This window comes from Xyrauchen texanus, chromosome 9 (genome assembly GCF_025860055.1).
Source record: "Xyrauchen texanus isolate HMW12.3.18 chromosome 9, RBS_HiC_50CHRs, whole genome shotgun sequence".
In the NCBI taxonomy this organism is placed as follows: domain Eukaryota; kingdom Metazoa; phylum Chordata; class Actinopteri; order Cypriniformes; family Catostomidae; genus Xyrauchen; species Xyrauchen texanus.
In genome coordinates, this window is record NC_068284.1 from 25,614,822 (window position 1) to 25,629,899 (window position 15,078).

At 37.8% G+C, this 15,078-nt stretch overlaps 1 protein-coding gene across 1 annotated transcript in view; it reads left to right on the top strand.

Moving 5' to 3' along the window:
* Nucleotides 1–14,949, top strand: part of LOC127648969 (dual specificity testis-specific protein kinase 2-like) — a 52,773-nt gene extending 37,824 nt beyond the window's left edge. Inside the window, exons 4-10 of the mRNA XM_052133835.1 lie at nt 3,801–3,947; nt 7,237–7,319; nt 8,473–8,557; nt 8,659–8,742; nt 8,938–9,024; nt 11,583–11,724; nt 12,858–14,949. Of these exons, the coding sequence (XP_051989795.1) occupies nt 3,801–3,947; nt 7,237–7,319; nt 8,473–8,557; nt 8,659–8,742; nt 8,938–9,024; nt 11,583–11,724; nt 12,858–13,771 (1,542 nt within the window). The 3' untranslated portion in view covers nt 13,772–14,949. The remainder of the gene's footprint in view (nt 1–3,800; nt 3,948–7,236; nt 7,320–8,472; nt 8,558–8,658; nt 8,743–8,937; nt 9,025–11,582; nt 11,725–12,857) is intronic.
* The last annotated feature ends 129 nt before the right edge of the window (nt 14,950–15,078 follow it).

The window sequence follows — 15,078 nt, forward strand, 5'->3', positions numbered from 1 at the left end:
AAATCGAGAAGAAAAGTATGTCTAGTTACTTTTGCAGTTTTATGGGGAAATAAACTACACTAGACCAAGAGGGTTAAATGGGAAAATGAATAGCTGACTTCTATTATTAGTAAAAATAATAAAAAGACTTAAAGAAGTGATTAAAATAGCAGAATAACCTTGTATTGGGAATAATCAATAGCACTTATGATCAACAATTAGATTTGCTTTGGGCATCATTCTATAGTTGGTCACAGCTGTTACGTGTTCAAGACCACACAATGTGTTTGTCCCTCTATAAAGTTTAGTCAACGTGCCATTGAAAGTTCCCAATAACTATAAAAATTATTCTCTATCTAAACAGTTTACATGTAATTAAGTTTTTAGATTTAATTAACAAAGTAACTGCAAATTTAGCTGAACAGCGTTCAGTAAGGGATGCACCTGAAAGGTGCAGGTGAAGTTAGATGAGAAGAATTAAAGTTAAGGAAAGAGAAAGTGAGAATTCAGAAACCAGAAATGGGGTTAAAGGAAAATGGTTTAGATCACTTCACTCTGCATGCACACAAGCTGTAGATAAAGGCTTCATGTAAATTATGCTAGCAGCTAACTGTTGAAGCTATTAGTTAGCTTAGCCTAAGCTAAGGGGCTGCTAAGTTGGGTTAGCTTAGCCACCTAGGCTGGTTTGTTTACAAAATGGCGTCGGAAGGAAACACATGTGCTATCTGGAGTGAGCACTTCCTGTGACAAGTCGTTGTCATGGGAACCAATGCACTTCAGAGTTTCAGTGAGTGAAACACAGTTTTGATCACCAGGAAGCTAAGCCTTTTAGATGCACAGATAAAGTTTAGATGAAGGACATCAATCTAACTATAATTTGTAAGGCCTTTATACTGTGAAAAGGGGAGCATCGCCCAAATCTACATTTATATAACACTGTACTGAGATTTCTTCATCAGAAACAGGTTAAGCAATCAATTCTGGTACAGTTTACATGCCGCTGAGCTGAGATTCCTTCATCAAAACAGACTTACACTTTAATACTGAAATTAGGGTTTCTCCGCTAAAATCATATTACTCGTACACTGATGCCTTTTGAAAATATGCTTAAATGTGTTAAGACTCTTTCAATTACAGTAGAGATTTCAATTCAAGCCATCACTTTATCCGCATCCAAACAAGCCAGCAACTAGTGAAGCAAATTCCGTTTCGCATGTCATGTCCTATTCTGACCGGAATTATTCAATGCACACTTTTAGGTTGACAGTGGTTCAAGCTCATAACCTTTGTTTAATCATGCCCGCATCATTCTCCACCATTAATAACGAATCAGCTCTATGAAATATTAATAATCAATCATAACTTGTTATAATCGATCATGAATATTTGGATCAGTTAATCGGGTTAACTTGATGTAGCTACATTAACATTACAACCAAATGCTCGGTTCATCCCGTGAACACTCAATATTGGTTATTAATTAATTAATTAATTAATTAATAGAAAGGTACATTTCCGGGGCATGGGAAATGTCTTTCTTACTACGTATTCAGAGCAAGTAGTCAAAATCTATGATTAGTGACTAGATATGAGCTTGAGACAGAGACAACTTTACATGTGACATGAACAAGACTTTATTAACTAGACTAAACATTTAAACTACTCTAACATACATATACATACATGCATACAGTTTACCAAGGGAAAGAGGGTTGAAGCAGAATACAGGAAGGCAAGAAGTTATAGCATTGTTTGAAATTCAGCAGATCAACAGCCTGAGCAAACCATCATATTAGTTCTGACACGCCCTTTTTAGAAAGGGGTGAGGATACTTAATGTATCAAATAATGAGACTAAGTTTGATACTTGCATGTCCCATTTGAATTAAACTGTCCTGATGCAATTGTTTAGGCTCCAGTTGATTTTTGATGATGTTGTCTTGATGAGAGAGAGAACCAGTGGGGGTCATATTGATCTTTGGTGAATGGAAAGACAAGGCCGTAGCCTGGCGCATGCTTGGGAGTCCTTGGGGCCTTTTAGTTCAGCATCATTCAGCAAGAGAGTGAGAGAGCACAAGGCTCAGAGGGCAAGAGAGGCAGGAAGCAAGAGGAGCATAAGAGAGCGAAGAGACGAGAGGACTAAGAGAGCAAGAAATAAGAGCTAAGAGCATTTATAACCTTAGAAAACATGTCCCACCTCTCATTGGCTCGACCAATGAGAAGGGTTTGGGTTCCAGGCGGGAATTTGGTTTATTGCTCTTTGTTCTCACATTTCTCATTGCATGAGCAAGAAAGAAACTAGGAAATATACTTGTAATACTAATATGTTGTTGTTATCGACATATCATGTACACAGTCATTTTGATCTTCAAAATACCAAGTTATAGAGACCAAATATGCCACACATATGATTTCGGTTAACCATAGTATGCAAAGTCTGAAACATTAACCCATTAGAGTTTGAAAGAAAACACAGATCAAACAACATTTAGGAAAATTATGAGATGGAACATTAGATACATGTCAATGAATTTATCACATGGATATATATATATATAGATATATATATATATATATATATATATATATATATATATATATATATATATATATATATATATATATAGGATTAACAGGGTTCATTTCTCTTTCTCAGTAAGAGAATGAAGTGAGGGTCAGCACTTCTCTGAACATTCCTTTTGGAGGTCGTAAAAGTCTCCCTTACTCTGGGCATGAGAGAGTTCCTTTGTCAAGGCTCATTTGCATGTTTATGACAGTAAGAGATTTTGGGCTGAATGACTCAAAAGATAGTAAAACATCGCGTAATATCATTCTACAGAGATCTTATATTCAATTCAGCTCGGACAAATCGTAAGGTTTAATTTGATACCAAGAAACGTGTGTTTAGTACACTTAAAAAGGGAATATACACTCTGAGGCTATTAAATATGAGGCTTCAGAGTTTAAAACACACAACGAAACAGTTCTAACGAGTTTGATATACCTCAGAAATACACAACATACAGGGATTACACGTATTTCATTAGCAATATGCAGTTCTGTGTTTAACTGAAAAACACACACACACACATTGTTACGTTCAAAGTTTCCCCCTTCCTGTCCACACGATAAGCACGTGGTGAGCATGCGGATGTCACATGCGGTTCTCTGTCAATAGTTCATTGTCTCTTTGTCAATACATTTATTGTGCTTGTGGAGACTGGTTGGCGCTATTTCAGTAATTAGGGGAGTTTTTAACAGTAAGTTCTTGTTTGTTCGTGAATCTGTTAAGGCCACTGGTCCTCCGCCATACCTTACAATGCTGTGGGATGACCTCGAGAGCTGTTCACACCAGACATCCTAAGATGGCTGAGCTGATGCAGTTCTGTAAGAAAGAATGGTTCAAAATTCCTTCTGAACATTGTGCAGGTCTAATCCTCACCGGAAATTCTTGGTTGAGGTTTTTGCTGCCAAAGGAGGATCGACCAGTTATTAAATCCAAGGGTTCACTTACTTTTTCCACCGCACTGTGAATGTTTAATGGGATGTATTCAATAAAGTCATTAAAAGTTAGAATTGTGTGTTCCTGTGACTTTGATTATGAGGTCTCATTTTATGACTAATTAAAGCAGAAAAACATCTAATTCCAAAGGGTTCACATACTTTGTCTTGCCACTCTATTTTGTTCTTTTTTTTTTCCTTTTCCTAATTGTCCAATCTTTCTTATCTATTGTACTCTTGAATACAATATGGGCCCTTTGAGCACTTCAGAGATGATTGTCCTCTGATGTTAATCATATGATGTGTCTTTCTTTTTGTCAGTACATTAATGGTGGTAACTTGGAGCAGCTGCTGGATGGCAATAAGTATCTGAGCTGGGCCGCGCGGGTCAAGCTGGCCTTAGAGATTGCCATGGGCCTCAGTTACCTTCACTCCAAGGGTATTTTCCACAGAGATCTCACCTCCAAGGTACAAAAGTCTTATCATCTTTTTTATTGATCTTACTCAGCCATAAATGTAATTTGCTTTTATGACTCTGTCTAAATGGACGGCCAATACATTACTTGAGGTTACAAACATCATGAAGGGCCTTGATAAGGATGCGCAATTGAATTATCCCAGTAGGACGGGGGCTAATTGGATATATTTTAAGTACTACAAGATACACTTGTCCTCTGCCTTGTAAAGGTGTAAAGGCAATCAGTATTTTTTGTTTATTCTGCACTGGGCAATATGCTGTGGATGCAGCATCATGCAAAAGCAATAGTTTTCAGGGTAACACTTTACAATAAGGGTACATAAACAATCATGAATTAATACCTGAATTAATACTTAAGCTTGATTTATTGATGAGTTGAGGCATGGACTAAGCAATTCATATGACTCCAGTTATTTTTAAAGTAAGCTCTTGAATACCAGCCACCTTAATTACATGTTGGTACATGTTTGATAGTTAATGCATTAATTAACATTTGATGGTAAACTCCCAAAATGCTACATCAAATGTTTGTTACATGTTAAATCGAACGGGCTTCGTCAGAAAGAATATGCAGTACTTCAACCTTGAATTAAACATGCATTATTTAACCCATTTTTCATGATTCTCCATCCCATTCCCTCACCCTAACACTGTTGGTCCCGCAACTCATTTTACTCTCCATAAACGTGCATGCTATGACTACAACTTCATGACAAACCACCAAAAGATTATAAAAGATATGTGATTTAAACTGACATGAATACTAAATGTAGTACTTTTGTAGTTAATGAGATCAACTGTAAAGTATGAGAGTAGTTAATAATGATGTGCCCCTCTAAGTAAAGTCATGGCATTGTTACATTAACAAATCATTTAATAAACTTAATTATTAATTAATATATATAATTCAAAGGGGGAAAAACACTTCTAATTTGACAAAACAATACTGCAAAGACAATAGTTCATCTTTCATCAAGATGTGTGTTGAAATGCTTCACAAGTTAATCATTTGTCTTATCATTCTAAACATGTATTCATACTTTCATGCTTCTGTGGAACACAAAAGGAGAAATTTTCTGAAGAATGTACTTGTTGTTTCTATGCAAGAATGGGGCCAGGAAGTGTTGCAGTTAGACTGGATGTTTTTGATTGGAAATTTAATGATGAAGGAATGACAGACACCAGGAACTGAGAACTATTCTTTTATATTTCCCAGGAACAATTCTGTGAAGACCTATTGAAGGCATTTTTGATGAATGACCTTATGTGCATCAGCCATGATTTTCTATGATTAAAAATAATATTGAAATTATGCAGACAGAATTAGGTTAAAGAAAATAAATAGGCCTATACATATTTTCCCATCTCACAAAAATAAAATAAAAATAATTTTCTTTTTAATCACCAATTTCTTTTTAGTAAATGATAATGTTATGGTAAACATAAAGGCAAAAATTGAATATTGTCTGTAAACTACATGAACTATATCAAATCTTTTTTTTTAAGAAATCTGAAATGCAAGTAAACTATATTGAATTCAATCTAATTTTAAGCATATACAGACTCAAAGGAAACCTAAAACTGAAAGATAAGACACTTTTAGATTATTTATATTGTTTGTTTCGTCTGTCCCCATCTTACTGAATGTCAATTCTAATAGGCTAATGTTAGATCATAAAACGTTCAAATAACAAAATACATTTAAATATTGCACATAACCGATGTGTGTGACCCTTACTTTTATCATTAATTCGGTCTAACAAAACAACCAAAATTCAGATTAAAAATGCCATTACAGAGAAGCGTGGCAAACGCCAACAGTAGAGAGTGCCACTTATAAGTGCCCTGCCAGAAACAAGCTCTCCACATACTGTAGTTCCAGGCAGAAAGTTGGCTAACTCCACTCGCTTTGGATGAAGCTTGTGAAGTTGATGAAATTGTGTTGATTTACATTCATAAATGTCCTCATCATCAACGACAACATAATTTGCATCATGGCGTCACGATGAATATTTGCCTACGTGTGTAAGGGACCATCTGAAAACTCCACACATTGTGCTAAAACGTGCTAATTCTGTGGAGGGTGTGGTAAGGGTCCACAAATGTTGGTATAACTGGAGTTGTTTTTTTTTCTATATAAATGTTCAATAAGATCAAACAATGTATGAATACAGTCATAAAGACAAGTACAGGAGAAGGAAAAAAAATATGTATAAACCATCCAAAATGTATACATAAATAATGACACATAAACAAATGATTCAAATATAAATAAAGGTGCAGTAAGTTAGACTTGGAACCCTTGTTATTAATGACACCTGTGTCCGTTAAGTGAACTGCAGCCAGCTACCTGTTGCTCGTGCTTGCGCACACACTCCATAGGGAAGCGAGCATCGACCAAAATAATGACGGTAACGTACAAAGACGTCTCCAGTGCTGGAACAGGGCTAAAACAAAGTGTGGATATAGGTCTGACTATGCAAGCCTGTAGTTTGAAGTAATCACTTTTTAAGTTGCATTACAAGCCGTTCACACATTGGCAAATATTACATAAAAATTGTTACATATTGCACCTTTAAAATATATTTTTAACGTATAATTTATGTATTTTTTTTTTTGGTCATGGGTCAGGAAAGTTCTCATTTTAGCATTTAAAAAGGAATATACCATTTTTATTAATAACTCATATTAGCCCAATGCATTTATTTCTAAAAATGTGGAGGATGTGGTTAGGGGCTGTGATTTGTCCATTATTAGCGGGTTGCCAAGATAAATTGAGCAGCAATTGCCTTTTCATTTGATCCCAACATGGCAGCCCACTTGAGGTAGCCCAGCTCCATGTAGAATACAACCAGTTTTATTAGGCTGCTGATATAACTGAAACCAGTATTTAAAGCTCTAATTTCTTTAGGGGTAAATCTTTCTTAATGAGGATATATTTGCTGAATTCAGCTTTAATACTGTTACTTTATAAACAAGATGAGTATATCAATCTGCATTCAAACAGATGGTTTTAATTTAGTCCTCACAGTTCTCTTGTTGGTGACACGCACTGACATGTCTCTACCTTCAGCTGTTGCATTCTCTCTCTGCAGCAATTATGGGACTTCCCATAATTATAAGCTCTGAGAATCTCCTCTTGGATTCAACACATACTACACCATTACTTTGTTAAAATTATGCTAACAGACTGCAGCATGAATCTGAAGTGTAAGGTGTCCTGAGGGAGGAGCAGTATGTTCTCTTAGTTATTGTTTCTTCCTTTTGATGTTATTGCAGAACTGCCTGATTAAATCAGATGAGAATGTTTACACTGCAGTCGTTGGAGACTTCGGCCTTGCTGAGAAAATTCCCAGTCATGAGTGAGTAACCAGCAATGTGGGGATTATACTTTCCTCCAATTTAGAAAATTAGTAAAATATGCTCTCATAATTTCAGTGTCACCTATGCACTGATTCTACCAGCAGCCATGGTTAATTTGGAGTTTTGTTGTGTAAAATGATAGATTGGGCACCCCTGTGTAAAATGGATGGTGAGATTGTAAGCGATATGGACCGAGGGGGATGGGCCATCTAATTCGGAGGGAACATGCTGTCCAAATTTAACTTTTGGAGAGCTAATAATACCAGTGCAGCTCAAGGGCCCAAGACCCTTTCTCTCTCATAACCTGCTCACCATACGTTAGCTTGATCAAAGAATTCCCTTAAAGGAATGCTGGCCTAACTGAACTTTCAGTTGCCATTTCAGTCAATGTAAATTGTTTAAAGTGTCCTCATTTACTCATACTCATTCCAAACCTGTATGACATTTTGATCTGTGGAACACAAGTAAACATTTCTAAGAATGTTGATGGACCACCCCCCCTTGGTGTCATAAGTTCGAATCCAGGGCATGCCGAGTGACTCCAGCCAGGTCTCCTAAGCAACCAAATTGGCCCGGTTGCTAGGGAGGTCAGAGTCAGATGGGTTAAACTCCTGGTGGTCATGATTAGGGGTTCTCGCTCTCAATGGGGTATGTGGTAATTTGTGCACGGATCGTGGAGTGTAGCATGAGTCTCCACGGTGTCATGTGCAGCAAGCCATGTGATAAGATGCACGGATTGACAGTCTTAAGAAATGGAGGCAACTGAGACTTGTCCTCCTCCACCCAGATTGAGGTGAGTAATCGTGCCACCACAAGGACCTAATGTGAAAATTGGGCTTTCCAAATTGAGAGAAAAGGGGACCAAATAAAAAAAAAAATAAATAACAAATATAAAAAATAATGTTGATTAAAATGAATGGAGACTGAGACTGTCAGTCATTTTGCCTAACATTTCTTTTTGTGTTCCACGGAAGAAAGTCATGCAGGTTTGGAACAACATTCCAAACCTGGAGGGTGAGCACATGATTACAGACTTTCCATTTGGGTGGAATATCCCATTAAGTTCCTGTATTTATGTAAAGTGTGTAAGCATTCTGACATTGGATACTTTTTCATGTTTTAACAGTATTCTGTATGTGCCTGTGTGTTCAGATATGAAGGGGAGAAGCTGTCCGTGGTGGGATCTCCATACTGGATGGCTCCAGAAGTGTTGAGAGATGAGCCATACAATGAGAAGGTTTGATTCTCCGCTGTACTCTGCATTCAGCACTATCACATGGCTCAGTTCTTTACAGCATGTAGCAGAACTTATTGTCATTCTTCTATATTCCTTTCTAGGCTGATGTCTTTTCGTATGGCATTATTTTATGCGAGATCATTGCGAGGATACAGGCTGACCCAGACTTCTTGCCACGCACTGAAGTGAGTCAAAATCAGCACTATCATTATTTATTCAGCTTATGTTATGCTTTTCAGCACTGTTATAAACCTCTTATGAAGTTCAGTAAATGTTTTTCAGACAAGCTACATGGCTTGCTCATGATAGGATGGAGTAGATGTGTAATGCCTGTTTTCTGAGTATGAAGTTTATTTTCTTTCTCCATACACTCCTTGCAGAACTTTGGCCTGGATTACCTTGCGTTCGAGCACATGGTTGGAGATTGTCCTCCTGACTTCCTACAGCTTGCCTTCAACTGCTGCAATGTGAGAGAGCATTTTTCTTTACCATATTTCACTGTTGTGAATGGAAATCATATAGTCTCGCATAGCTAGACCTTTGTACATCAAAAGGTCTGGGGCTCATTGCGGCTTATTCTGGCATAGAACCACCCTCTTAGACTGGAAGTGCTATCTGAATGACATTTGAAGCGATTAATCACACTTTGTTTCATTCCTACGTACCATTTAGAAGCAAGCCTATCTTAGATTATACCACAATAATAGGCATAATATATATAATAATGTGAGGGAAAAAAACTCCTTGTGCCCTTACTCGCAGAGTTTAATCCGACCAGACATCTGAAGCTGAGACTAGTAATCAGAAGGATTTTTCTGGTACAGATTAGGGATGGACACAAGTACTCCAGTATTCAGAAGTGACAGCAATGATCAATCATGATAATGACCTTGCGTGGCATGACATTTTTATTCAATTTTAAATTCAGTGACAACTATACACAAACGTGTCAAAGAGGGGGGGCCTTTCTTTTCACTTTAAGAGTGATTATTTCAAGGGGTAGCTTGTGGTCCGAATCATCACAGCAACAAGCTCCAACACAGCGCATTGTGAATTTCTGTCCGGGGCAGAGACGGCTCTCAACACTGTGGAGAAGCGCACGCACACCAAGCGAGTTCTTCCTTTCAAACAGTTAGATGGAACACAGCTGACTGGAACAGAACGCAGGGTCTTCCAAAAATTTGTTTAACTTAACACAGCGTAATAAAAACGCAATAGTTATAACATCCCCAGTCAAACCAACCGCGGTTTTAAAATACACAGTTTGGCCAGCCACAATGAAAACAGTGGTGCACGCCTTTTTAGGATAATAATGGTAAAGCACTCTCTGAACATTCTTTTATTTAGTTGGGCAGCGAGGGCTCTTTCCCTTAAATTTGAACCAAATCATTATCAAAGGACAAAGATTATTTACTCTAGCATCACTCAATGATATATTGTGTATATGTATCTTTCATATAGCCTACAAAATCTATTTTCAGTTACAAGTATGTCATTTTGTGGTTGATCAGCTTGATTGAAAGACCTATTCAAGGCTACATACAGAAAATATTGCTTAATAAATTCACCATTTCTAATAGTTTACTTTGCGCAGTTAGACTAGTTTCATACACTAACCTGTAAGCTCAGCACACTTTGTTCATTCTTGAAAAAGTAAAAAAAACATAACTTTGGACTATCTGCTTCACCGCATCAGCTCGTCCTGTGTGTGTGATACCTGTGCCTTTCCTACCCATGACCAGCTTCAGAATTCTATATCACCCTCCTGTGGTCTCCAAATGCTATTATGTCAGACTGTTAAACAGAAGAGTCAATTGATAAGCATGCAAATTCAATTTTGGCTTCTTTTAATATATTGATGTCTCAAATATATCAATAAAATAACATGGCAATCAATAATTGATTGTGGCAGGGCGGAGGGCGGGGCCGGTTCATGATTATACACACCCGGTCCCTTATCATGCTTATCAAGCCTCCGAGAGTGATAAAGGCTGACTGCGTAGGGTTGTGCAGGAGAGAGAGAGATAGTTTACAGACATGTCCGTCATGTGTGTTTGTGTCTTCTGTTTCAGTGTAAAAAGTCAATGGAAAGGAGGCGGCAAGAACCGGCTTGTCAATATAAATAATATTTTAATAATAAACTGAAACGGAAGACACAAACACACATGACGGACATGTCCGTAAACTATCTCTCTCTCTCCCGCACAACCTTCCGCAGTCGGCCTTTATCCCTCTCGGAGGCTTGATTAGCAAAAACTCTAGGCTACAAGATCCAGTTCTCAAATGGCTTGTGGACAAATGTTTATCATGTGTTATGTCTTTATTTCAATTACTTAAAAAATGTTGTTTTTTTCAAAACCATGCATAAACATTATTTTCTCAAAAATACAAGCATGTTGCTCACATATTATTGTAGCCCAGTTTGTGCTGAATACAGTGTTATCAGACTTTAGCCATTAATGTGTTTCTAAGCAATTGAAAAAAACACGTCAATGCAGGTCAAAACTTCTCCAGGGCCCAAAACACCCTCAGACCCCAGAGGGTTAAGTACTTTTGAGGTTATTTGATTACAATAAAACTAGGTTCTAAGCCTTGAACTACACGTTATCATATGAACAACAGTCTTATTTAAGTGTTCCAAACCTTAATTTGCAACATATTTTATTTAGCTAAAATGCTGTGGATTCAGTGGCATTGCAGAAAACACTATCACGATTCACAATAATTACAGAGATATAGTTCAAGAACCTTTGATGAAACCAAACATCCTGAAAATTATTTAAAAAAAAAATGTTTAACTGGTTCTGAATAAAAACCTGTTTTGATTCCCAACTCTACTCTGTGTGGTATTTCTTTTTTATATATATATATATATATATTTTTTAGCATGAAAACAAAACTGTCCCACTATAACTTGGGGTTATATATAGCCACAGGGCTTCATTTTTAGGATAGAACATGTAGCGACTTCAGATTTAGAGGCTGATGTATTTCTATGTTGTTGTTGCCTCCACATATATCCCAGATGGATCCAAAGCTCAGGCCCTCATTTCCAGACACCGTAAAGAGACTGGAGGAGATCCAGAAAAGTCTGAAATTTGAGGACTCTGAGAGGGAGAGGATGCTGTTAACTGCAGGGGAGGTGGATAAAAAACCTGTCCCAAAAGGTTAGTTTTGTGAGGGGTGTTCAGTTATTTACACACATACACATTTGTCTGTCAATATTGGTTTGACTAAACTGAAATGCTTTGCAATTTTCAGTATGATCATGAAAACAGTAGGTGTCCATTCCATTCCAATCTTTCACCATTTCTGGCACTGAACTAAAAGCTTTGAACAAGTGTGAGAATTTACAAGCAATAAATCCTGGTGTTACATTGACGGAGAGCTTGTAAGTCATCCCTGAGACTTGGCTAAATACTGTACCATACAACACCCTCTTTCCATGTAATACCATAGGGCTAATGATTTCTTAGAGCAAGGATGCTTAAAAAGCAGGACCAGAGGAAGTAGTACAGTCCATATCCGTAAGCTATCATGAGCTGGGATGTCCTTGCCTAATGGGAATTACTTTTATAATACACAGTGTCTGGTTGCAGGCTTTACTTACTCCTGCTCTGCTCAGCAATTTTGCAGCCAGTTTCCGTTTAGCACTAATTCATATCTGAGTGAACGAGGAATAAGTCACGCAACGATTTGTGACTGGAAGAGATTAGAGCCTCTTTGAAAGCTTAAGATATCCAGCAATCACTTCATCCAGGCTCCCTTTAAATTTAATTCAATTTCTGATCCAGAGAGTAACACTTCAGGAGCTCTGGGCTTGTTTTAATAATGCTTTAAGTTTTATGTTCCACAAACATAGAATTGGCAGTAGTTGAGGCATATTATCTCGCCTAAACTACAAAGATTATGATGCTCTTCCTCTGAAATACTTTGATGCATAGAAGAACCTTTTGGACATGTAATGCACTATATTTTTGGGTTTTGGTAGGTTTAAAAATGATTGATGTTCTTTGCCTTTGCCACATTTTCGGTCTCAGTCTCAGAACATTACTGGTTTTGGCACCCCCTGGTGTTTAAGACCATTCCTTTTTTAGAGCTGAAGTGTAATTCCTGTGCCTTTAGCATCACCGAACAGAATAGCAAACATTTTCGAAAAGTAGTCTCTGCATATTACATTTATTATTAATCTGGCATAGGACAACATATTTGAATTGAAAACATTACACACTTAAGCGTTAAACATGGAAATGGAATGGAAACGCACTTATGTGGCCTCAATCTCTTATTCTTGTTGTAGGACCTGGTGAAAAGGGCATAAAGAGGTTAAATTCTCTTGGTTTTCAGGATGACAATAGTCCACCCAAGTCACCCCAGCCACGTCGCAACATCTGGCTCTCCCGCAGCCAGTCAGACATATTCTCTCGTAAGCCCAGCCGAAAAGTGAACGTCCAGGACCCTTACTACAACCCCGAACCCAGGGGGCTCATACAGGGTGTACCGAAAGTCAACCCTTTCAATGCCAGAGAAGACCTAAAAGGTGGCAAAATTAAATTTTTTGACATGCCCAGCAAGTCTGTCTTCTCGCTCATGTTTGATTTGAACTCGCCCCATGGCAGTCAAAGTTCATACCAGCTTCACCCAAACATCAGTACCGGAGCCTCTGGCGTCAACTGCTCCACATCCTCCTGGCCGGAACTGTGGCAGCTGCCAGGTCGACAGTGTTACTCTCTCCCCGTCTCTCCACATCTGCCACACTCGGAGTCCTTCTTCTCATCTCAAACTGCATCCAAGTGTGAGGCAGGACAAGCTGGCGGTGAAGGCAGACAAAGAGCTGTGAGTTGCTGGGCTAAAAATTATGCAGTAACTGAGATCCCTCCATACAGACCGCGAAGTGAAACAGAGGAAGAGGGGTCAATGGAGAGCTGGTCTTTTCTGGTCCCTTCTGATGGGGGAGACCCAGAGGCCATGGAGTGCTCCAGCAGCAAAGGAAGCCCTGCGGAAGATAAGACAATCCTCCGCAAGATGCAGAATGGAAGTATCAGTGGCTTCTGTGAGGACATGGAGGCAGAAGACCAGAACAACGTGGTGATCACAAATAAGAACGCCCTCACTTTGACCATGACAGGGGAACCCCAGGAACTCTGTCCAATAGTACTCACAGCCTGCAAAGCCTCCACATCAGCAGACCTGCTCTCCAGGTGTGACATCTAGATGGTCGTATGAAGCAAACCAGCATGACTGAGGGACACTTACTCAAGTTTGAACTGATCAGATGACATGCGAACAGAGATTATTTTCATGTTAAATATTTAATACACCTAAAGCTGTTAATATTGTTTTTCAGAATGAAACCATTGTAAACTAAGCTAACAGGGCTTGGACTAAACAATAGAAATGAGTCTGAAATGAGAGCTGGAAACAGGTGTTAAAAACGAATTAGGTCCATGCATTAGTTGTTACCCGTCACACTATAAAGAACTCAATATGGAGGGAGATAAAAAGGACAACACATGGGCTAATGATAAGACACATTCTGTGACTTTTTTGTTGTTGTTTTGAAATGTAATATGCTATTGGTTGCACATAGCACAAATGCTGTTTTGTTGTTTCTTTAACTAACATAGAATTTTTCCACTAACTGTAAACTATATCCAGTACATATTTAAGTGAGTAGCTTTGGCTATCTCTGTGTTGGCTTTTGTTTCAGAAGTGAATGAAGAACAAATCTCTACGAGAATCTTGATTGCGCATCTTTTCTCTGATGTTTTTGCACTGCATGGGCGTGGCAAAAATAATATGCGACAAACATTCCAAGTTTTCGTCTTGTCGTAATCCGACATCTTAAAAAGCTCTTGTGAGTTCCGATCCTATGCTAATGGTGTGTGCCATAGTTATTTCAAAACAAGTTGGATCATTTTCACTCTTCTGCCTCCTAGTCTTCAAAAAATGTCCATGTCTGTATCTATTTAAAATCTTAATTGCACTAGAAATGAGAAATAAATTAATAGTTTGAACTTTTTAATCTATTGTTTGTCACTACATTTCTATGCAATAAATTCAACCAAGGCATGATAGTTTTATCGAGAGGATTTATTTTGATATTTATATTGAGAAAAAAGTAATTTTACTGTTTTCATGTCTGTGAATACCATTTGATAGATTTCTGTAAATATCGAAAATGACTAGTCTCTTGCTAGTTTGTTCTTAATTCTATTTTTCTGCATTTTTGGTCCTAACTGTTTTTTCAACACTTGTAGATTATAGATTTGTAACTGAATCAGAGCTGTATATTTCTACCAAAGACAGATCAGGACTTACCCTCATTTATGTGGCTTTCATTGTTCAGAAGCATGTGTATTCCTATTTGTTTAAAATAAATGTATCCTATTTTATTGTACTGTTTTCCATGAACAATGTAGCATTATTCAAGGAATGTTCCAGGTTCAATACAAGATAAGCCCATTAATTTTGCCAACCTAACCATGTTAGTTTGGCTAATTATTTACATTTTTTTTTTT